Source organism: Anolis carolinensis, chromosome 1 (genome assembly GCF_035594765.1).
Source record: "Anolis carolinensis isolate JA03-04 chromosome 1, rAnoCar3.1.pri, whole genome shotgun sequence".
NCBI lineage: Eukaryota > Metazoa > Chordata > Lepidosauria > Squamata > Dactyloidae > Anolis > Anolis carolinensis.
This window is the reverse complement of record NC_085841.1, coordinates 18,254,048-18,278,318: the sequence shown is the minus strand read 5'-3', so window position 1 is coordinate 18,278,318 and position 24,271 is coordinate 18,254,048. Positions and strand designations below refer to the sequence as shown.

The 24,271-nt window shown below is 38.4% G+C and overlaps 1 protein-coding gene across 1 annotated transcript in view; it reads left to right on the top strand.

The window, feature by feature from the left end:
• The window catches only part of msh2 (mutS homolog 2), a 76,071-nt gene that overhangs the window by 32,037 nt on the left and 19,763 nt on the right, over positions 1-24,271 (top strand). The window contains exons 7-11 of the mRNA XM_062970472.1: positions 5,184-5,380; positions 8,725-8,834; positions 21,169-21,292; positions 23,113-23,263; positions 23,416-23,513. Of these exons, the coding sequence (XP_062826542.1) occupies positions 5,184-5,380; positions 8,725-8,834; positions 21,169-21,292; positions 23,113-23,263; positions 23,416-23,513 (680 nt within the window). The remainder of the gene's footprint in view (positions 1-5,183; positions 5,381-8,724; positions 8,835-21,168; positions 21,293-23,112; positions 23,264-23,415; positions 23,514-24,271) is intronic.

Here is a 24,271-nt window from a genome sequence, read left to right as displayed (position 1 = left end):
TGAAAGTTATTTTTTTAACTGATTTATAGTGTATTGTACAATTTTTATATATGCGTTTTATTGTAAGCCGCCCTGAGTCCCCTGTTGGGTGAGAAGGGCGGGATATAAATATTGTAATAAATAAATAAATAAGTGAATCCACTGGGGAACATAGCTTTGAAAATAAATATCCAGAAGACTGTTGATAACAACTTAGCTGATACAGAAAAGGACAGCCACAACTCTTTCCTTTTTCTTCTCATCTTTCAAGTACTCTAGACAGGAATAAAGCTAATGGCGAGAAAGCTAGAGGCAGAAGAGTACAGGCAGTCCCCAAGTTACAAACAAGATAGGTTCTGTAGCTTTGTTCTTAAGCTGAATTTGTATGTAAATTGGAATAGGTACATTTTTAAAGTGTAATTCCAGCCAAATATTTATATTTTTCAGCTTTGGATAGCATAGGGAAGGGTCAATATCCCTGTGGTGTTTATTTTGCTGTCTGTGTTCCTGTTCAGAAAATTTCACCTCACTTTCTGTCACTGTGATAAGTAGATTTTGAAAAATTTGGCTTGTTCTGGAAACAAGGATCGGTGAGAAAATTTCAGTGAAGACACCTTTTCCCCATGATAACTTAGGAGTGAATTTCTCTTCTTAGGAGTACATTTCTCTCACTTCCTATTGTCTCATTCCCATTCTCAACGATGAGTTGTTTGTAAGTCGGATATTTGTAACTTGGGGACTGCATGCTTTCTCTAAGACCAGAGATTCTTTGAACCCCCACCAGATGTTGGCTTCTTACGAACATAAGAGTTAGATTGGGATCAGCCCAAAGGCCAGTGCAATCCATCATTCTGTTCATGGACTATCCAATCAGTTTCCCATGAGAAACCCTCAAGCAGAACATGAGTGCAGTTGCACCTTTCTTCTTGTGGTCACATGACAGACAACTGACAGACAAAAACATAGGCCCTCTGATAGTGCAGGTGGCTTCTAGCTAGTCTTTACCGGTACTGTCAGGAAGTGTGAACCTAGAGGAAGGAACCTCCTCACAGCTAGAGCTTGAAGTAGATTCTTTATTTCCAAGTCATGCAGGTTAGAGAGAAAATCACTTCTGAGCATTAAGTGGCGGGGGGCGGGGGGACCCAGTGTTATACCCCCAGATACAACCTCCTCCTTTTCCTCTCAACTCAGTTGTTTATACATTCTCATGTGCCTTAAGCTTATTTAAATAACAAATGTTATGGCTGCCATTCCTTTCCCAGCCATGACCAGGCCAGATGGCGGCAATTAACAGGTTGTTGTAAATTTCCCTTCATGGCTTGGATGTCTCTTAAGACTTCTTTGAAGTTTTAGAGGGATCCATGACAAGGAGCTAATTAATAGTGCTAACCTCTGTGAGTCCTATTGTTGGTAACCATTTGTAATCACTATGTTTTTAGGTCAGGCTATCCCAGAAATGAAGTTTCATCATCCCTGCCAGCAATTTTAAATTTCATGAATGGAGTCTGTTAGTTCATTTAGATTTATTTATCATATCAGAAGCAAACTGAGGGTACAGTTGTAATGCATTTAAAAACACATACAAAGTTAAAAGCTTGGCATTATACTAAATGTTCTTTGATCAGTAGCTGTCCACTTGGCGTGCCTCTGGTGTTGCTATAAGAAGGTCCTCCATTGTGCATGTGGCAGGGCTCAGACTGCATTGTTATAGGTGGACTGTGGTTTGCTCTTTTTCACACTTTCATGTCGTGGACTACCCATTTCTTAAGGTTGGCTCTGCATCTCATGGTGCCAGAGCACAGTCTGTTCAGTGTCTTCCAAGTCGCCCAGTCTTCTGTGTGCCCAGGACGGAGTCTCTCATTTGGTATCAGCCATAGTTTGAGGTTCCGGGTTTTAGCCTGCCACTTTTGGACTTTTCGCTGAGGTGTTCCTGCGAATATCTCTGTGGGTCTTAGAAAACAATTTCTTGATTTAAGGTGTTTGCGTGCTGGCTGATATCCGAACAGGGGATGGGGCAGTGATGTCACTGCCCTGGTCCTTTCATTATTGGCTGCTACTTTCCGGCGGAGGCCAGGTGGTACAATACTGGCTAAACAGTATAATTTCTCCAGTGGTGTGGGGCATAGACATCTTGTGGTAATGCGACATGTCAAGAGCCATATTCACTGTTTTAACTTGGTGAGATGTGTTTCACACTGGGCATGTGTACTCAGCAGCAGAGTAGTAGAGTGCAAGTGCAGATGTCTTCAGTTCATTAAGATAAACACAGCACAATATAGACATTGACCTGCATGCTCATATCAAGCATGATTTCCAAACTATATGCCACACTTGTTTTCTGTGTCTTACACTAATGTTCTAATGTGTAATTAGAATTTAATGTGTAAACTATGGTTTCTTTTCAGTAGATCATGTCAATCTGTGTAAGAATATGGTTCAGGGTGGTTTGCACCAAAGAATGTACAGTATTTCCTATTCTAAGTAGACTTTTGTCTCCAGCATGGTTCTATCCTTTGTGTGCCATATGGTCACTTTCCGATATTTTCTCTTTATATAAGCTGTTTCTTACTGCCCCATCTTGGAGCAATGAGTTCCATAATGAATGCACCCTGTAAAGATGTATGTCATCTTATGTGTCCTGAATCTTGCACCATTCATCTTTAGTGGAATACTAAACATTTTGGAATTATGAGAGAAGCCCTCCCTGTCTGTGTAGTCTACATTTGGCTTACTTCTGTGCATTTTTATCATGCCTCTTTGTACTCACTCTTTACCCTTCAGATGAAATAGCTCCAAATGTTGTTACCTTCTGAGGGCAGCTGCTCATGCCCCTTGATAATTTTGATTGCCTTTTTCTGCAACTGGAATCCCACAGCCACAACTATGTTTGTGAAGACTAGAAGTTCAATGCTAGTAATACTCTTAGCAAGATCACACTAGAAGTTTGTACATAATCTGGGAGCATTTATCAGAATGCCAGCCTTAGCCGCCATCTGCTTGCAAGTGCATGATTTAACAAGACAGCTGTGCACTGAACTGATGGCAGATCTCAGCCCTCTGTGCCTTTGTGGCCATCAAAGCCTTACCCTAATTTGTTCTTCCTAGAACCAAAAAGGGCGGCGGGGGGGGGGGGGGGGAGCTTTTCATGTAAGAAAATCTCCATTTATGAGAGTGGGGAGCAGGTGCGGAAGAAGTAACAAAAGCCGAGAGCACTTAGCTTTGCTGCAGAGGTAAAAAGTGGAATTTTAATGTTAAGGAAGCATCGCAACACGGAAGAAAAAAATATTCTCTGGAGGAATTCCCAGAGACTGCATTATGTTTTTGGGAAAATATAGTCCATTGCTTCTGTAATCATCTTTTGTCATAAAGTCTTCTACTTTATTACCTTCTTTTAAGAGCGCTTTAAAAATATAAACTGCTACACGATGCCAAAAACAAATGCAATAAAGAGAACTAAAAACAAAAAGTTTTCTTAGTCTCTTTTATTTTATGCTGTTTTTTTAAATATCCCTCCTGTCTTCCAGCATGAGATGCAAGGCAGCTCACATGATATTCAGAAAAAAGTAATGTCTAGTAAAAATGTATTCAATGCAAAGGTTAAAAAGTATCATACCATATATAAAAATACAGTATAGTTAAAAGGAAATAAATGTCCAGTTGGAAAGATACTTTTGGCAAAATAACTCAAACACCAAAACTTGGCCTCAATCAGAAAAAGGCTTTACCTGCCTCGGAAAGAAATGTAGACAGAGCCAACCAAGTCTCCTGAGGGAGGGAACACCATCAATTGAAGTATTCACCAAAAAGATGTTTTCCCTAATCCTTGAAAATGCATTTCTGAGGATGTTGGGACAGTGAGATAACTCTCTTCTGAAGAGTCAGGCAGGCTTAAAGGAGATAGCCTTCAGCTTCAGAGTTAATCTCGAAGGCAAGGATGTATGTTTTGACTCAGCAGTTTTTCAAAAGACAGAGCTTTGGCAAGTGATTTAATAAGCAGAAATATTTACCAATTCCACCTCTTCCCTTCCATCCCTCTGCAGACCTGTACAGTATGACCTGCACAACCATAGTCCTGGTGCCCTTGGTTTCATTTACCCTTTCTGATAATGCATGTTCTCTCTAGCATTTTCTAGGTCCTACGGGTGATTTTACGTTATGTTTCCACTGGAAGCTGCCTATAGAACCTTGCAGTGCCTAAAGATATGTCGTTTGTAGGCATTTGCTAAGTTCTCAAACACTACATTGTGCCACACTTCTGTTGGAAGTCATTTGTTCAATAGGGTTTGTTATTACCCATGGTTTTGCACATCCATGCGAAATCCTGAAACACATCCCCTGTGGATATAGGTCTTTTCTTATATATGTAGAATGCATACTGGGTTTCCTGTATCCTTTTCCAAAATGGAAAAATTTAGAAGGTGATGCACAGGTTGGAAAATCTAGATTTTCGAAGTGTAATACTGCTGGGGATTCTGGGAATGGTATCCCCCAGCCAAAAAGAACTTTTGCATGGTCTTAATGGTGGAGGGTGGCATGTGGAAGTGCTAATAAAAGGTAGAGATTCCCCCTGACCTAAACCACTTACACACTGATAATCTCACTGCTTCTAAACTTACTAAATATGGTGGCCAGGTGTAGTCTGAATACGTGACACTGATTCTGAAACCTGTATGTGATGCATCAATTACAGGGTATATTGGTTTTTTTCTTAAGTGATTCAAGTAGGAATGTATTAGTACTACATCTTCAATGTGTGTGTGTGCGCGTGCGTGCGTGCCTGCCTTCAAGTTGCATGTTGACTTATGGCAACTTAATGAAATTCAAAGGATTATACTTTAAGGCACATGCACATGTCAACAATAATAAGGGCGACTGAATTTAATCTTCTTTAAAATATGACCTCAGGGAAGGTGTAGCTAAATTGTTGAAGAGTCACTTTTTTCACCGATTTTCTTTGAAGTATCATTGTTTTAAAGTATTTAGTAGATGCTGTCATTAATGTTTTCAGTGTCCGCAAAGCAAACTGGCTAGAAGCTGTCAAGGTCTGTAAATGTTGGCTCTTCTCAGTGTGTTTTTCCCTCCAGCCGCCATAGGAGAGTTGCCTATTGGTGCAAGAAAAACCTTTGTACCATTATTTATTGAAGTAATGCTCTCAAAATGATGAAACTTTATGCATTTTAACTATTTTTTCCCCTTTCCCCTAGGTTAAATTTGGTTGAAGCCTTTGTAGAAGATGCAGAGCTAAGGCAGTCTCTTCAAGAAGACATCCTCCGTCGATTTCCAGACTTCAGTCGAATAGCAAAAAAATTTCAGAAGAAGGCCACTTTGCAGGATTGTTACAAAATATACCAGTCTGTTAATCAGATACCTAATGTGATTCATGTACTGGGCAAAACTGATGGTAATGGGCTTTTCTTCTACTAAATCTGGGGTTGCTGGTTACTTAAACTGGATGAAGGGGGACAAATCACATTGGTTCCTAGCAGTCCCAGTAGACATGCTGGGAGTGTTAGTCCAAACAGTAACTTTTCTGAGTTCTGTGCTGACATCCTGGTTCTTCTATAATGGAGAATTTTTGCAGTTGTGAGAAATCGTTTTCTCTCTGTTTTCAGAACTGTGTGATAAGAGAGATGAGGAGGAAGACAGTGTGCTTAGCTAGCTACTTGTCGTAAGTTTGGAATAGGAGAGGAACAACTCCTTGCCCATCATAATATGAGGCGTTATTTTGTTCTTCATCTTTTCTAATCAGGAAGAAAACTGAGGAGGTTTAGATGGTATGGAAAACAAGAGAGAAAAATTCTCATAATTGAGTCAATGTGAAAGCAATACAGTGCCTCTCAGGGCTACAATTTAGATTCTGAGAAAAGTGAACCATAAACCAATTAAACACCCCCCACAAACAGCTGAGGCAATAATAATCAGGAAACCAATATAAACAGCAAAGAATAAAAGAAAACTAGGTAAATAAAACAAGATTGGAAAGACTGTGGGAAATAAATCTGCTTGCAGCTAGCACTGAAAAGACAACAAAAGGCCTCTGCTGAACCTGCAGCTTTGGGCTCTCCCCTAGAAGTGTGCTTACAAAGCAAGTCAGCTATGGTTGACCCTCCATATCCATGGATTCTGCACCCACAGATTCAACTATAAAAATATTTTCAAAAATTTGCAAAAGCAGGCCTTGATTTTGCCATTTCATATAAGGGGTGCCATTTTACTATGTCATTGTATGTATATATGGGTCTTGAGCATCCGCAGATTTTGGTATCTACAGTGGTCCTGGAACCAAACTCAGCTGATATTATTGAGTACCTGCTGTACTGCACCTCAACAGATGGGGATTATAGCATCTTCAAGTAGGATAGGTTGCAAGGAATGGTATTAGGAGACAAGTGAATCCCAGGCTGTTCTTGAAGAATGAGTATCTATGCGGAGTCCTGTGATCAAAGTGGGAGCACCGAGTGTCTCGGAGCTCTGATGAACTTCAGAACAAGGAATGCTAAGGGATCAAAGACTCTAGCTTGAACTTAGAATGGGATAAAACAAAAGGATAAATGGCTGGATTCTTTAGCGCAGTAATTCCCAACCTGTTCTACACGGAGCTGTAAGGGCTGTGTGTGCACTTCCCAGGAGCTCTGCAGCCACTCCAGGAAAATAAAATAAATGAAAATTGAATGAAATTAAAGAATAAGAAACAAAAAGTAGAAACTACATTCTGAATGGAAATTTGCCAAGTTGAATTTCACAACTCCTCTAGTAGAGGACGCTTGGTCATTCTGATGCCATTAGCTGGTCATTCTGCTGTCATCTGTGAGTCAAAAAGGTTGGGAACCACTTCTTTACAGAATGAAAGGCCATTGACCTCAGAGGGTTCTCAGTTGCTTAACTGAATTAAAGCAAAGTGATTTAGTATTACAAAGGCCAAGAGATCACCAGCTTAGACATGATTGTTGTACTCATTTTTTGTGTTGTGCCTGTGTTGTGCTGCTTCATTTTTTGTTTAAAAAGAGACGTGTTGCTTTTTCGTATACTGATTTCTAAAGCATGCCATTCTACTTTCATTGGTATTTTTCAAGACCTTAGATGGACATTTTTTAGGGTAGTGTGTCCAGAATGACTAGACTATTTCCCTCCACCATCACTATATAGTAAGCGTATGTTGGGACCCTCAACAATTTAAGGTTGACATTTTGCAAAAGTGATAAAACCTGCTTTGCTTATTAAGTTAACACAAGATGAACTTGGCCAACGTCTGCAAATCTACTCTTCTGGTTATAGGAGTTGAGCAAATCAGATGGGAATGTCTGAAGAAAACTCTTTATTAATTTGACAAACTGATTGAGTGGTTTTAAAACTTGGGCTGTAGGAATGTTCTGTTTGGAAGTGCAGAAATTTGGAAATAGATTCATTAGGTCTCTACAAATAGGCCCTGAACTATGTAAATTATCTTTTTTTCAGCCAGCCAAACCCTTTTACAAGATGCGCCACTCCATCACCTTTTTATTTATTTTATTTATTTATTTACCCTATTTCTACTCCGCCTTTCTCTACCCCACAGGGGCGTCAAGGCGGCTAACATACGGCAATTATTCAATTCCTTAAAAACACATATAAAACATAAGCTTAAATATTTTAAAATTAAAAATTAATACATATTGACATTTAAAACATTACATTCAGTTAAAATAGTATTCTAAAGCTGTTCCATGGTCATTATACATATTACACATCTATTATTCACTGTGCAGAAGTTTTTTACCTTGCAGCAAAAGTTAGCCAACATTTCATGCACATAGATTAAACTCATGCTCCATTTTTGTGCCTATCCTCCTTAAGTATTTTTCCTAAAGAAAGTTTGGGGTGCCTTGGAAGTCTCATGGGCATGCCAATGCCCTTTCCTTGTGCATGGATGGTACCATTTGACTACATTAGAGTCATCACAAGGATATTACGTATTGGCCTATAGGACTTATTTTGTAGACCCAAAGAATCAAATTAGTTTGAATACAACGTTGGATGACCTTGTATGTCAGACATATAAAACAGAGATTCCTAATCATTTTGATTTGGTGGATATATTTGCAGGTGCTATGGGTATTCTCAGAAAATGCTCATGGCTGCCTTGTGGATGTGGTCAGTTCAATTATATCCATACCAGCATTCCCACCCATTGTTAAGGCTAACAATAATGTAACTTGCCCAAGAACCTAAGTGAAAGACGGAGGTAGGATGTGACCTCCAAAAGCAGTCTTTTGAAACTTATGTATTCCTGTAACATTGACTCCATAGAAACAAAAACTGAGTAGGCTTAAAAATAAGTGATGTACGAGGGCTATCCAGAAAGTAGATTACATTTTGGAATTAAAAATGAACGAAGTATAGGAGAAAACATTTACCATATGCAGTTGAAAGCCAGACCCAGATACCACTTCTCAACATAGTCCCCATTGAAATCTAGGCAGTTATCATAGCGATAAAAGAGTTTGGAAAGTCCTTCCCCACCAAACTTTGCTGCTTGGCTTGCGTCCTCAACCAGGCGGGCGTCCCTTCCTGCAGCTGCGCATGTACATCTGTCTTGCCAAGTGGCACATCTGTCTTGCCAAGTGGTTACATGCAGACATTGTGATAAGTTGCCACTGGTGAGTTTTGATCTGTACTTACGCACTGAAGGCTTAAAAATAGTATCTGACACGTATATGAAGAATGTATTAGTTCATTCTTAAGTATGTATGTACTTTGTTTTGTCAGGAAACCATGATATGCTGTTGGAAGCAGTGTTTATAAGGCCTCTTAAGGAGCTACACTCAGATTTCTCTAATTTCCAAATGATGATTGAAGAAACTTTGGACATGAATACGGTAATGTATAAAAGCAGAATGGTGCATTTTTCACTCTGTACAAACTCTGGCACTGTTGCTTTATTGCGCAATAAATTTTAATTATTTAACCTATGCTTACAGTGGCAAATATTTAAACCACCTCACAGGCCAAAAAACAAATCAATGTACACTGCAATTTAAAATAATTAAATATTAGGAAGAATGGAATGACGAAAACACAACTGATTCATTTATCTGGCCAGTGCCTCATGCTAAATGAAATGTAGAAGGAAAATGGATCTAAGTTGAATGTGGAGGGGATTACAGATGCTCCAGCAACAGAAAAGGTTCTGCAGTAGGTAGCCATGAAATCCTCCTCCCACATGAAAGAAAATGTATAGTAGCCATTACAAAAGATTGGAAGGAGGGCCGTGCATGCCTGAATTGTCATTTATAGTATAGAACTGAAAAAAATATCAGAAGGCCTCCAATCCTAAACTTACCCGTCCAAGGCAACAACATTAACATCCATGGATCAAATCACTGAGCCCCCGGTGACACAATGGGTTAAACCCTTGTGTCAGCAGGACAGTTGACCGAAAGGGGAACGGGGTGAGCTCTAGTCTGTCAGCTCTAGCTCCCCATGTGGGGACATGACAGAAACCTCTCGTAGGATGATAAATCATCAAATATCTGGGTGTCCCCTGGGCAACATCCTTGCAGACAGCCAATTCTCACACCAGAAGCGACTTGCTGTTTCTCAGGTTGCTCCTGACACTAAAAAAAAAATCACTGAGTACTGCTCACCACATCAGAAAGAGGGCATATTTTCTATTAGCTAAAAGTTAAATGTTCTCAAGGCTCAGATGCTAGTCAGATTGAGAAAACCCCACTTGAAATAGGAAGGAAATGGGAAGTTAAACATACAGCCTGGAATAGGTAATGTTCTGGACTGCAGTTCCCAGAAGCCCCAGGCTACTTGACAAGTGAGAGATTCTGTTACCTTTTCCAAGCTATAAGTGTGTTGTTTCTTCTCCCATCAAAGCTGCCGTCAAGAAAAACTGGGTTCTGCCGTTTCCATGATGCTGATAAAATTGCTTTGTAATATATATTTTTTTCCTTTCTGAAGCTTGTTCTCTTGGCCTGCAAGAACTCTGCTGAGGAAGTATCTGTCCTTTGGGATTTTTCATAGTGTTGGAGACATGCTTTGATAACAATAAGAGCTAGAAACCTTTAAACAATCTCAGGTTCACCAGATACAGTAGATTCTCACTTATGCAACATTCGCTTATCCAACGTTCTGGATTATCCAATGCATTTTTGTAGTCATTGTTTTCAATACATCATGATATTTTGGTGCTAAATGTGTAAATACAGTAATTACTACATAGCATTACTGTGTATTGAACTACTTTTTCTGTCAAATTTGTTGTATAACATGATGTTTTGGTGCTTAATTTGTAAAATCATAACCCAATTTGATGTTTAATAGGCTTTTCCTTAATCCCTCCTTATTATCCAACATATTCGCTTATCCAACGTTCTGCCAGCCCATTTATGTTGGATAAGTGAGACTCTACTGTACTACATTCAGTTCTTATGTAGACTTCTGGGATGAGTACTGCGTTAGTTGGGTAGTTGTCCTCATTTCATAAGGTTGAGTGAATTCTTTCATTTTTTCTCTCCTTAAAAAGGTCCAATAATACTTGTTTGTAGGCCCAAATACCTATAGGTCATGAGTACAACTGTTAGGTTTGTAGTTTTGGGAATGAGTGTTTTGCATTCTTAGAAAATAAAACACAAAGTTGTTGCCTCCTATTTTAATTTGAGATTTTTTTTTTAAAGTAAGTTTCTTATTAAACAAGAAGAGAGGTGTGGAAAGAGAATCCTGGTCTTTCTTGCTGGAGTTTTCATTCTCTGGGTGCATCTACATTGTAGAAATAATGCAGTTTGAAAACACTTTAATTGCCATGACTCAATGTGATAGAATTCTGGAAGTTGTAGTTTGGTGAAACACCAGCACTCTTTGGCAGCAAAGGCTTAATACTTTGTAAAACTACAATTCCTATGATTCATTAACATTGAACCATGGCAGTTAAAGTGGTGTCAGACTGCCTTAATTCTACAATGTAGATGCAGCCCGTGGCTCCATTTCAAGAATCTTTCTTGTGCTGCTGCAGTGCAAGGCTACGAACCCAGTCATCTCAATGGAGCAGAGGGGCATTATGTATCTTGTCTGTGCCTTTTGTTGTATATAAATGAACATTGTGGTGCTTAATGAAGCATGATGCCATGTGCATGAAAGGTAATGATGATTGATGCTGGGACGAGAAGGACCCATCCTGCTGTAGAAAACTATATTTCATGCCAGAAATATTATGTAGGGACACATGCATGCAATTTCCCCCTGATCTGAAGCACCTGAATATTTTGAATATGCCAAGACAATATTTATCTCTCTTTTTTGGTACATCTGTCCTTTAGCCTTTGAAAAAGGAGAAAAGGAATACAGGAGAAATCTTGAATTTAGTGTCTGATGTTGCCAAAGCGATGAATGCTTGTATTCTAGTTGGAAGACAGCGGCTGATACTATCAGGACTCTTCACCCGAACAGATAGCTTTCCCCGTTATCTCTCCAAAGCTTCCACTTGTTTTTACTTCTTGACATAAACAGGTTGTTTGAACCCTTCAGATTTTAAAGAAAAACAACAGAGGGGGGATTTTTAATGAAGTCTCATAAAACATGATGTACCAAGCTTTATTGCCCTTTTTTTGAGTCCACGGCAATTAGTTAAAGTTGATTTTGAGAGGATAGCTTGAAATCTGTGTAGCTGCTGAAATGGTGAACTTTCCACAGTACAAGAATCAGTAGCTCCTGGCTTGAGATTTTATGGACTTGTGTTTTGAGTTAAAACCTGTAAAAAAAATTCAATCTTTTTCCTCTTTAAGAGAGTATGCTAAAGCTGCTGCAAGTTGCCAAGGCAACCCAATTATATTGTTAGCCCGTTCTGAGTAAAGTTCTTGGTTATGGACTGAGGTTTATAGAGCTGCAGATATGCTGCATTAGGTAACATGCATTTATTACTCATATTTATATAGTGCCACTGTATATTGCATTTTACAGCGTAGGCAATAAAGGGCTGTCCTCAATCCAGGGAAGCTATTATACAATTTAAACATTGAGAGGAGTAGTAGAAGAGAAAAAGAAGGGAGCAAGATCTTGTTTTCTTCTAAGAGGTAGTATGGCTGTTACATTGAAAAGAGAAAAGGATTGCAGCAGAATTGAGAAAATGGATGTAATTCAGAGTGGATTACACCGGATGAGTTCAGTCTCATTGTAGCTCATGTAGTGAACTTCAAGATTTCCCGGTGTTGCAGAGTGCTTTGGTTCCACAGCGTAAAACATAAATCAATATGTGTTGTTGAAGGCTTTCATGGCCGCACTCAACTGGGTTGCTGTGTTTTTTCTGGGCTGTATGGCCATGTTCCAGAAGCATTTGCTCCTGTCATTTCGCTCACAACTATGACAGGCATCCTCAGAGGTTGTGGAGTCTGTTGGAAACTAGACAAGTGGAGTTTATATATCTGTGAAAAGTCCAGAGTGGGAGAAAGAACTCTTGTCTGTTGAGGTAAGTATGAATGTTGCAATTGGCCAGCTTGATTAGAATTTAATGGCCTTGCAGCTGTGGGCAAGTCTACATAGGGACCACAAACGCAACATTGCCCAAACACAAATCAAGGAACATTAAAGGAACTGCAGACTAACTCAACCAGAGACGTCAGCCATAGCAGAGCACTTGATGAACCAAACTGGGCACAGCATATTTTTTGAGAACACAGAAAATGATCACTCTAACAACCACCATGTCCAACTACACAGAAAAGCCACTGAAATCCACAAGCACGTGGACAATTTTAACAGAAAGGAGGAAACCATGAAAATCAACAAAATCTGGCTAACAGTATTTAAAAACTCTAAAATCAGGACAGTAAATCAAGAACAACACTCAGAAGACAGGGGAATTCCAGACAGGAAACAGTGAGGACCAGCTAATACCTCCCAACAAAGGATTCCCTCAGGCAGGAAGCAGCCGTGCTTTGAAGTTGCAAGGCCATTAAATACTAATCAAGGTGGCCAATTGTAACATTCACACTTGCCTCAAACAGACAAGAATTCTTTTTTCCACCCTGGATATTCCACACATATGTAAACCCCACTTGACTTGTTTCTAACAGACCTCACAACCTCTGAGGATGCCTGCCATAGATGTGGGCAAAATGTCAGGAGAAAATGCTTCTGAAACACGGCTATACAGCCCGGAGAACTTAAAGCAACCCATAAATCAACATACTCAGCAACATAAATCAGCATAAATAATAAAATCTAGGATGTATGGCCTTGACATTTTAGAGAAGTTTCCCCCTATTTTTAAGAAATTAATTCTTACAATGTTTGCACATTATATAAAATATCACAGTGGTTACAAATCACTATTTACAGTGCTTCATTATCTTATCCCATCTACTTTCTTAAGCTCTCTAAGTCCCAGATGTTTGCAAACTACTTCCCTGTCAGATCTCTAGTAAATTATTTTCTAGACAGAGACTATTATCTAGTATTCTTAGTAATAGGTACATCTTACCCTTAGTCATTTAACCAAAATCTCACTTGATCTGAGGGTGATTTGAATTTGCTGTTTCTTTGGCCCCTATATCTAATAAATGGTTTCCATATAGCTTGAAACAAATCCTCTTTTATTACTTGTCTCCCTGATCTCACATGCTTTGCATACACCAGAATTTCGCATTGTGGGGCATCAACAGTTTCTAGGCATAAACTTTTCCAATTGTGAGTTCATTTCTTGATTCACTTTTTAATTTAAAATAACTATTTCAATAAATCTCAACCATTTCTCAAAATCTCCTAAGGAGATAAAAACACATTTCTTGATTTACTTACTTCCTTTATATCTCACCTTTCTCCCGATGTAGAGACTCAAGGCAGCTAACAATAAATATAAAACAATGCAAACTAAAACAGTGTGAATGCATTAAAATATAACTATGAAAATTAAAAAACAATAACATTGTACCATTTGTCATTTAAACCATCAACATTAAAATATGCAAATTTATTAAAACTCCACACTTACCCCCAAATTCCAATCATACCGTTGCCAAAAAGCCACTTCTCATCATTTCATGAGTACCCAATGGCAGAGGCATTGTTAAATGAAGCAGAGATGGGGCCATTGTGATCTCTCCAGGGAAGGAGTTTCAGAGTCAGGGAGCAGCCACCGAAAAGGCCTTCTCTTGTTCCCACCAAATGCTCTTGAGAGTGTGTATTCATTCAAAACAGTTGCAAACAAGTTTTGCCATTAACTATGATATCTAGACATTGTGCTGTGAAGGAGGTGAGACCTTCGGCGTGTTGGCATTAACGTATTCAATATGGGAGGCTAATTTTCAACAAATAGGATGTTATAATCAGCAGTTTTTTCCCACATTGTCCTCAACTTTTTCCATCAACCAAGTACAGGCAGTCCCCAAGTTACAAATGTCCAAGTTACAAACGACACATAGTTAAGAACAGGGCTGAGACAACATAAAGTGAGAGAAATCTTCCCCTTGGAAAGAAAATTCACTCCTGAGAGAATTATGGGGAAAAGGGGATCTCCACTGAAGCTTTTTCACCAATTCTTGTTTCTACAACAAGCCAATTTTTTCAAAGTTCAGTGATCATAGGGATAGAAAGGAGAGGTGAAATCTTCTGAACGGTCACTGACAGCAAGACAAACTCCACAGGGGTGTTAACTTTTCCCTACGCTATCTAAAGCTTATCCACAAGGTCTCCATTGAAAAATTCTCTATTTTCTGATTCATAGCAATTCACCATCTTGTGACAGAGATTAGAGATGCATTTACACTGTAGAACTGATGCAGTTTGAGACCGTTTTAATTGCCATAAATCCTAGGAGCTGTAGTTTTACAAGATCTTTAGACCTTTCTGCCAAAGAGTGTTGGTACCTTGCCAAACAAAAGCTTCCATGGTTCCATAGCAGTGAGCCATGGCAATTAAGACTGGTATCAAACTGCAGATGCACCCTAGGAAAACTGCCAGCTCTTCATTTTTCGATCCTTTATTCCTATACACATAGTAAGAACAAAAGAGGGAAGGCAATGGCCTTATTTGTTTTGTCACTTCATTAATGAAACTATTAATTTTAAGTCAGAATTGGGCTGTTTTGGAGCACTCTTCCCACACGTGTCAATCAGTCCCTTTACAGTCATAACCTCATTCTTTATAAAAGTTAGCATTTATTCATAAAATGTATTATAAATGGGTCCCAGAACTGCTATGTATTTTGACTAGCAGCATTTTGCCTTACCATCAGGATATATCTTGCTGTCAACGTAAGAGAAAGAGATAGGTGGCATAGAGATATGAGTGAAAATAGAATTTGATGAGTGTAGGATTAATTTTCTAGTGGTCAGCAAAAGTTCTGAAAAGATCAGAGGCTGGAAAATTACTTTTTGGCTTCTAGCTGTCAGAATAGCCCAACCATTATTGTTGGCTAAGTGATTCTGTTAGTTATCGTCCTGAAAAATGAATTGGTCTGAGCTCTGGAAAGGCCATTAGCTGTTTCTGTCACAGACTAGAAACTAGATTCAGACTGGCAGACTTCTGTAGTTACATAATAAATTGACAAAGCTGCATTATATTATTTATAATTTCATTTGTCTATGCATTGTGGATTGGAGGAAATAGCACAGTATGGGAAAGAAACAAAGCAAATAAAACTATAGCAGTTTTCAAGCAATCATTTAAGATGGAGAGACCATCTGGTCATTGAGTCTCTGTATTTTTCTCTGACTGGCAGCTGCAGTCCAAGGTTTGGGACCCCATGTCCTGAGATGCTCTTAATGGTAAGGATTGAGTCAAGCAGTGTCTGCATGCAGAACATGTTCTCTGCTGTGGAGTTATAGTCCCAAAGAAGGAGGGAGGGGTTCACAGAAGGAAGGGAAAGGGAGAGAATTCATATGTCTTGTGTTCAGTCTAGATATGCCCTGAGAGAGGTATGGAAAGATCGTTCGTTACCCCTGATAACAACTGGTTTGTTTTTCAAGGAAACTTTGGCTTATGCGGTGCCGTTCTTGGTCCTCAAACCAGCAGGATTTCCTGCGTCGGAGCTGACATTGCAGTCTAATCACTAAGCTCCATCCCTCCTCCCTCCTTCCTGCAGGTTCTCAATGACTTTTCTTTGCTGCAGTGCAGGTTTTAGAATATAATGTGCTTAGGTACAGAGAGTACATAAATCCTTGGCAAGGTTTCTCATGTAGGTATCTCTCTCTCCCTTTCTCAATATATCATCCTCCCAGGCTTGAGAGTGGGGGAAAGGAGCCAAAAAGATGCATAAAATACAGCTCTTTTAATAATGTTTTCCCCCAAAGCTTTTGGTCTTTTTCCTCCCCTCTTTTCATTTTTTAAGCATGGTCTCAACAAAACCTATTTTCCTGATGTGGTTTCTGCTTTGAAAGAGCATTTTGAGATCAGACTTTGCCAAAAATGAAGGGTGTTTTTATTTATTTGTTGGAGTAATACTGCCTTTCTCATGGAAATGGACTGAAGGAGATTTACAGTAATATTGAAAAATGTATTATTGAATCAAGATCAAAGATCAAAGCAACACCAAAGATTAAAGTACTAAAAGTTTTATAAAGTAAAAACATAACATAAAAGCTCCAAATAAAGGGAATTGCTCGGAAGGGATTTATTGGAAAAGTCCTTATTAATTTTTCTTTCACAAACACATTATGTGGATTTTTTAAAATTTTAGATTTGCTATGCATTTCTTACAGTCCCTTTGGTTAATACTTTAATCCAACACATGTGTTAACAGTAGGTAAAGTAGAGCCTATGGATATTTACCTTACCAAGCCATCAACTGTTATTATCTCATAGTTTTTCCCACCAAAGATTTAGAGGTCCAAAAATGATCATTATTGCTATTTACAGGGTACAATTGAGCATTTTATCCCTTTCCTTGCTTGTCCTGTTTTAGGACCCTTTTAAAATTCAGAAATTATCACTTCTGGTTTTTTGGGCCCCCAGAGAGTATGATTGACCTTTTGTAATAACTAGAAATTCCTACAAATGAGAGTGAAAGTGTCATTCAGACATATGGGGGCGGTTTAGCGGCCTGAGTATAACTTTAGACAATAAAATAAAGTAAAAGCAATGCCAAATATCCTTAGAAATCGTTGGCAAAGAGTCATTTTTCTCTGAAGCTACCTTGTTGCTTCTCCCCTAGGTATATGTTAGCTGTGAAGATGAATACACTTTTTAAATAGTTGGATTATTTTTTGTACTTCTTTACTTGGAAGCACTGCTGAAGTTTAGGCAGTAGACCATTACTACAGTTTCATTTTCTTTTTTTGCTTATTTGTCTCTGTTGAGTAAATGTGAGAACATCACTGTGACAAAATGATCACAGAAACAGCTGCATCTTTTCACAAATACTCTTCCAAGCAGAAGGGAACCTCTGGGAGGGCACCACTTTCTGTTTTGGGTCTGCTGTGACATTTTGCTAATGGAAATGCAAATTTCCAAATGGGAACATCACAGGAGGATCCCTGCTGCCTTTCCAAAAGAGGGAAAGGTATGTGTTTGAACCAATATGCTGCTTCTTTGTACAGCAGCCACACATGCCAGGCACAAAAGTAGGAGCCATCTGTACTGTTGCCCCTTGGTAACTGGTTTTTGGATTATACTTCCTTGAAATATGGAGGCTCCACTTAGCTTTTGTTGTTGATATTAAGGGTGCTTTCTTTTACTCATTGTGGATGTGATTTTCCATACTTTTCTGACTCTTTGCAAAAATTTCTTTGTACAAAAAGCTTCCTACCATAGCAATGTTTTTGTGTAGCCCTCCCCACTTGTTATTTGGCATGTCTAACCAGTCAATTTTAAACTGTTAATTTTAAATCATGTTATTGGTACTGGTCTTTTTTCTATGTGTTTTGTAGTATGCACATATGCATTTTAATGGTATTGTATTTGCCTGGCTGATTTAACCATGATGTACCCTGCCTTGAGCCATAGGGAGAGGCAGGTAATAATTTTAAATTATTATTATTATTATTAGTATTAGTATTAGCATCATCATGATCATCACCACCATTTAAAACCAATTTATTTAGTTTTATTTATTTTGGCAAAATGAATAAATAAAACTAAATATATATAATTTCACATGCACATATATCGTTGCACATGTGCATAAACCCGTCTCCCACTGGGAAGAAAATGTTTGATATTTTTCTGTCTTGTAAATGATAATATAAAATAATGGAAATCATATGATTACATGCTTTCTTAATAGGTACTGGTAGATCCATAAATTTGGCTATGCTCCCTTTACAAACATTTCAGCTTGTGGTTTTATACATGCTTTCTAGGTACCTGTTAGAAGTGGGTTGCTGAACTACATGAGTCTTTGAACCAATTCAGCCAAACTTTGTATTTGAGAGGAACTCGTGTCTGCCCTTATGTTCACCTCTTTGATAAATATGGATACCAATTGAATATTTACATTAGAGTCTACAGATATGAAACTAGAACCAGGAGCTGGGAGGACAGTTTGAGATGGAAGCTAAAGCTGAGTAAAGTTTAGAGTACCTCTCCCAGAGATCAAACAAGAGGAGTCCCTTGAGACCCAAGCAGTGGATACCAGGCCCTTGCTTATTTATTTGCAGACATTCATCTGTGCTGGTCTTCTCAGACATCTGCTGAAGCTGCCTTTATTTAAGCATGTCTTTATATTCATGGGTCTGCCTTTTTGCACTTGGATACAATATCAGTACTATATGTTATCTATATAAACACAGTCCAATTCAGCCTAAAAACCAAATTGGCAACAGAATTATCAGCTGTTGAAATCATCGATGAAACAAGGTAAGAAATTCCAGAAAGTTTTCCTTAGAAAGCTTGTTAGTAGGGTTCCAAACCACTTACTGAGCTGTCTGTGAAAGAGGTATAGACAAATTGAACCATGAACCATGAATAGAAAGCCCTGTTTAAATAAATTCAGCTTCACTAGTTGTCTGGGAAGACCAGCATAGATGGTAACCTGAGCCTTAGTCAGGGAATTTTTCAGAGAATCATAGTTGGAAGAGACCACAGAGTCATCCAGTCAAACTCTCTGCCATGAAGGAACACTTAAAGCATTCCTGACAGATGGCCATTCAGCCACTACGTAAAAACTTTCAGAGAAGGATACGCCATCACACTCTGAGGCAGCATATTCACCAATAATCAGTCAAGCATTCAATCCTATATTCTTGTTACCAGCATTCTTTGAGGGAAATTAATGTTCTTAGTTGGAGATCTGCCTTGAGGTGTTTTTTTATAGTGTATTTCTAAACCTAATCTTTGTGTGTTTTCATAACTAAGATACCTTGCACCACATAATTAGATAACAAGATAGAATCACATATTCTATGATGATACTGGAGGGTAGTAGCAACAGATTTAAATTGCCAGACATGATTTTGGCAAGATATGGACTGTACAGTTGATCTATTGTATCTTTTCTTTTAGTATTTCTCAAGCCAGTTATGCTAAGTCAAGTGTATTTTGAAATTCTATTCCCTTTCTGGTATGGTTTTGGTGGAGTGTACTTTCCATTCTCCAATGTGTTTCTTATCTGCAGAATAGATAGTATTCAGCAGGATGTACAACTGGATCTGAACACAATGGAGGGAGTCCAGGATCTATTGTAGTGATTCAGCAGCCAAGTGAAAGAAACACTATGAATTGAACAAACTGAATGGTTCAAGAATGTGCTTTTATCTTCCTTATACTTGGGGATCTTCATTAGTGCTTTGTGGTTTGAAGCAGTTCCAGTTAACCCTTTGGCCTCAGACATAGCTACTAGGCACAGATTAATTGAAGCTGAAACTGAAGCCTGATGAAGACAAGACAGGTGCCCCTTTTCAGTTGACAGACTGACCAGGGAATAGGGATGCAGCCTATGCTGGGTGGGGTTACTCTTCCTCTGAAATTTCAGGCTTGTAGCGTGGATTTATTCCTGCACTCAACCCTCATCCTGGATGCCTGTATTTCAGCAACAGGCAAGAATGCATTTGCTTGGTTAAAGCTAGTGCTTCAGATGTGACTGTTCCTAGAGATATCAGATCTGACTACGGCTAACACATGCTCCGATTACATCCTGTTTAGATTACTGTAACATGCTCTATATGAGGTTGCCTTGGAAACTTTGTTAGGTCCAAAATGCCCCATCCAGAGTTTGACTGGCAACATGTAATCTCACTGTTGACTGTTCTCTTTCTGGGCACAATTCAGAATGTTAGTTATTACTTATACAACCCGGTATGGCTTAGGTCCAGACTGTCCGAAAGAGTGTGAACCTGTCCAAGTCTTCAATATTTAGAGCAAGGCTTTCTCTTAGCTTTCCGAAGACATTTGGGTGGAAAAATGATAGAGCTTCTTGGTGGCTGTTCCTAGACTTCAAATTCTCTTCTATGGGAGGTTGAACTGCCCTCCATTTGGTTATCTTTTCATCAGCAGGCAAAGTCCATTTTATTTAAAGAATGCTTCAGCTTTCATCTGGTGGTGGCAGAAGAGCAGTTTAACAGAGTCTGCTGTATTTTTATCTTTACTATGCTTTGAATGTGTTTTTTAACTGTCTTACTATTTAAAAAGATATTTGGTCAATATTATATATTTTATATTTTTAGTTCTATTTTGTTTTTAATTCATATTGCAAGGTGCCTTGGGCACCACATTTGGAAAAAGGTGGGATATAAATTGCAAATATAAGTGCGTAAGCTTCAAGACATGGTATGAGTAGAGTCTAGATCTCTGATTATCTGGCAAAGGCCATCACTAAACTGGTCTCTCATTTTTTCATTATTCCTCTTTCAGTACTCTGATCGCCATCAGGAATCTAGTCCATTACATTTCCTAGGCACTATATTGAGTGAATGCATTAGGGCAGCATGTTTAAGTGTTTATCAAAGTCATAAAGTAGAATCTTTCCTTTGGCTTTGTAATTCATCTTTTCTGCAGGAATTTTTGAAAACGAATATTCTTTCACATAAAGAAAAGCCCGTGTTTATGTCACTTCCATACAAGAGGCCTTAATTGAATAAAACATCCCTTGTTCATCTACAGGACTTTTTAAGAGGTCTAGATTTTTGTCACATTCCACAATCTGGTGTGTTATTTCTTATTGCAAGAAAATCTATTGAGGAGGTGACAATGGAAGAGCTGCACAACACTATTTGATTTGTAGACAAATGCGATGATGAGGTCTGATTATGAGGAATTTCCTGCCACTTTGTATTCCAGGTTGAGAATCATGAATACCTTGTGAAGCCTTCTATTGATCCAAACCTTGCTGGCATAAGAAAAGTCATGGACAAATTAGAAGAAAAAATGCGAGGTGCACTGAAGACTGCAGCCTCAGAGCTAAGTATGTTGAGAATTTTTTTTCTTATTAATTGATTTCTTATTCAAAAAAGCCTCATAGTCTCACAGCTTAAAATACAGTGTTACACTTGCATCATTTAAAAAAAAATCTATTCTTAGATATTTATTGAATTGTTTGGGGTGAAAAAAGGTAAAGGCATATAGTTTGCTTGCACGACTGTTTGCCTTCACTTATAATATTCTCTAATAACATATAATAAGAGAAAATAGGATATTGTCCATTGGCTGGAGATAATGGAAGCTTTAGTCAACAGGCGTGGCAAGTCCTTAGGCGGGGAAACCTGCCTTAGAACCAGAGCTTGGAAAGTTTCTTTTAAAATCAGGTATAGTAAAATGCTGAAGCTGTCCATAACTGTGCAATAGTACAATGATGCTTTGACTGTAACATTCCATTACGTTAATCAGTATATCTTTCTATGCTCCGATTCTGCCATGCGCAAGGTTTTATTGGCATATATCCAGGGATCTTGCAGCACACTAACTGAAACCGAACTGTTTTCAACAAATTTTACTTTTATTGATAAAGAAAATGGACTAGTTTTATAGAATCATAGAGTTGGAAAAGTGTTTAAGGGCCATCAGGTCCAACTACCTGCTAAACGCAGGATCTCCAGCTAGAACATTCCCAAAAGGAATCAGCCTCTTTTTGAAGACAATGAGAGAAGGACACCCCACCCCCTCTCTAGACATTGGTGAATAACTCTAACTGTCAAGAAATTCCTCCTATTTGTGGCTTTTCTTGAGATATCTAAAGAATGTGCTCATGTCACTGTCAATGTTCTCTTCGCCATAACCTCTTCCTTCAACCTCTCCTCATGTTTTGTCTCTTATCATTTTCATTGCCTTCTCTAATCTCACTCCAATTTGTCTATATCTTTCTTAAAATGAGGCACCCAGAAATGAACATGGTACTCCAGATGAGACCTCCTCAGTGTTGAATACAGGGGGAACTATTGCTTACTTTTACTTGGAATTTATGGTTTATGGAAAGAATAAAAGAGAGAGATTCTATGTTTCTGTGTTACTTTTTTGGTTTTACACGCGGTGCTGTCATTGTACATATAGGGCTGCAAAACTATGAACCATTTACTGCTTGGTGCAGCAGTTCTATGTGGATAAAGAACTCACTCCACAAACATGCTTATCATCTATGGTCTACTCTAGAGCAGCCAACCTGGAACCTTCTGGGTATTTTGGGCTACAAATGCTTTCATTTCTGCCATTTGACATGTTGGTTGGGTTTGATGGGATATACCATTTGAAACATTTGGAGGCTTTGGGACAATCTGCAGTCTGAAGTGGCCACGGAGACCAGAGGGGTTGTTAGTCTCTTTCCTAGAAATATTGTAATTTTGAAGGGAAGAGTGGAAGATTGAAGAAGCTGGATTGAAACAACCCAGCATGCCCTGCAGTATCTGTTTCAGGAACTTTATTCTGCCAATCGAATGCAGGTCAATAAATGTTTATATTAAGAATGATCCCCTGCCCTTTGCCAATTTAGCTGAACATAGGTGGTATGCCATTATAATTCAGAAATCCTTCTAGTTCAAGGAAACCAACAGCTCCAAAATAATAAGCGAAACCCACCTTGACTCTCTCGTCTCACCATCTAGGTGTTAGGACTTGTGGACTTGTGACCATGAGTTAACTTCTCAGCAAGTGGCCTGGTACAATATCAAGCAGCAAAAACCAGCCAAGAGAGAAATTTGACTCACTGAATGGTGATAATGAAAATGTGAGTTGTGTTTTATAAAGCCACAGTCAGTCATGTCTTTTATTCCTCCTTTGCTTTCTGTGGAACAGGTCTGGAAGCTGGGAAGAGCATCAAATTGGAATGCAATGCTCAGTATGGACATCATTTCCGAATTACCTACAGAGAGGAGAAGGTTCTGCGAAACAATCTCAAATATAAGGTGCTGGAAACACAGAAGAATGGAGTGAAGTTCTCCAACATGTATGTAAACTGTACAGAGCAATTCTAATCCTGTATTTAAACCTAAATTATAGCAAAAGAAAGTACCGTATTCTCCTTTTCTTTCTGGGAAATCAGCTTATTTTGCAAGATTGTTGAATTTTGCAAACATTATTTGTTTTGTTCACATACAGTGCATTGAAAGACTTGAATGAGGAATACATAAAGAACAGAAAGGAGTATGAAGAAATGCAAGATGTTGTTGTTAAAGAAATCATCAATGTTGCATCAGGTAAAACAGGAAAACAATATTGCCAAATGTGCCCTTAGACATTGCAGCATCCCTTTTCTTATAAATTATGCCATGCCTAATTGGGAATGCGTGGCATTTGTGTAGAGATACAGTTGTCCTATATACAGAATAGAACAATGATAACAGACAAAATATAATCATTACAGGCGCATGAGTAATGCACAAATGAAAACTGTTTACAACATTACATCAAACATTATATTCATGCTTGTATGTTTTTCCAGTAACAGATAAGTATATTCAGTGAATGAGTTCAACACTTTGAATTTCAGTATTGTCCCATGCAGATAAAAGTCTTAGGAATGTAGGGTCAATGCAATAAACAACTGATAATTTCTTCTGTAAATTGTGGTTCACACTTTAGATAAATTCATCATTGTCCCATGCAAGTTAATATCTCGGAGATGCGTATAAAGGAATGTGAAAAATAAAGGAGTGTAGAACAACAAGGATGCATGGCATTTGCCAGTTGTGAGAAATCTCCACCCAGATTCTCATTATGAGATCAAAATACTAGAACTTGGGAAATTATTTTTAAAGTACAGTATTTCATTGTATAACTTGTTACATTACGCCACCTATAACTCGTTGCTGTTGATATGGGAGGTTATTTTGATGACCCACTAAGTCGACTTATATGTTCCTCTTTGTATGAGAGAATGGGCCCATCTTATAATTAAGACAATTGCTTAAATTTTGAAGAAAAAAAAACTGCCAAATGCTATTTTGCCTCCAAA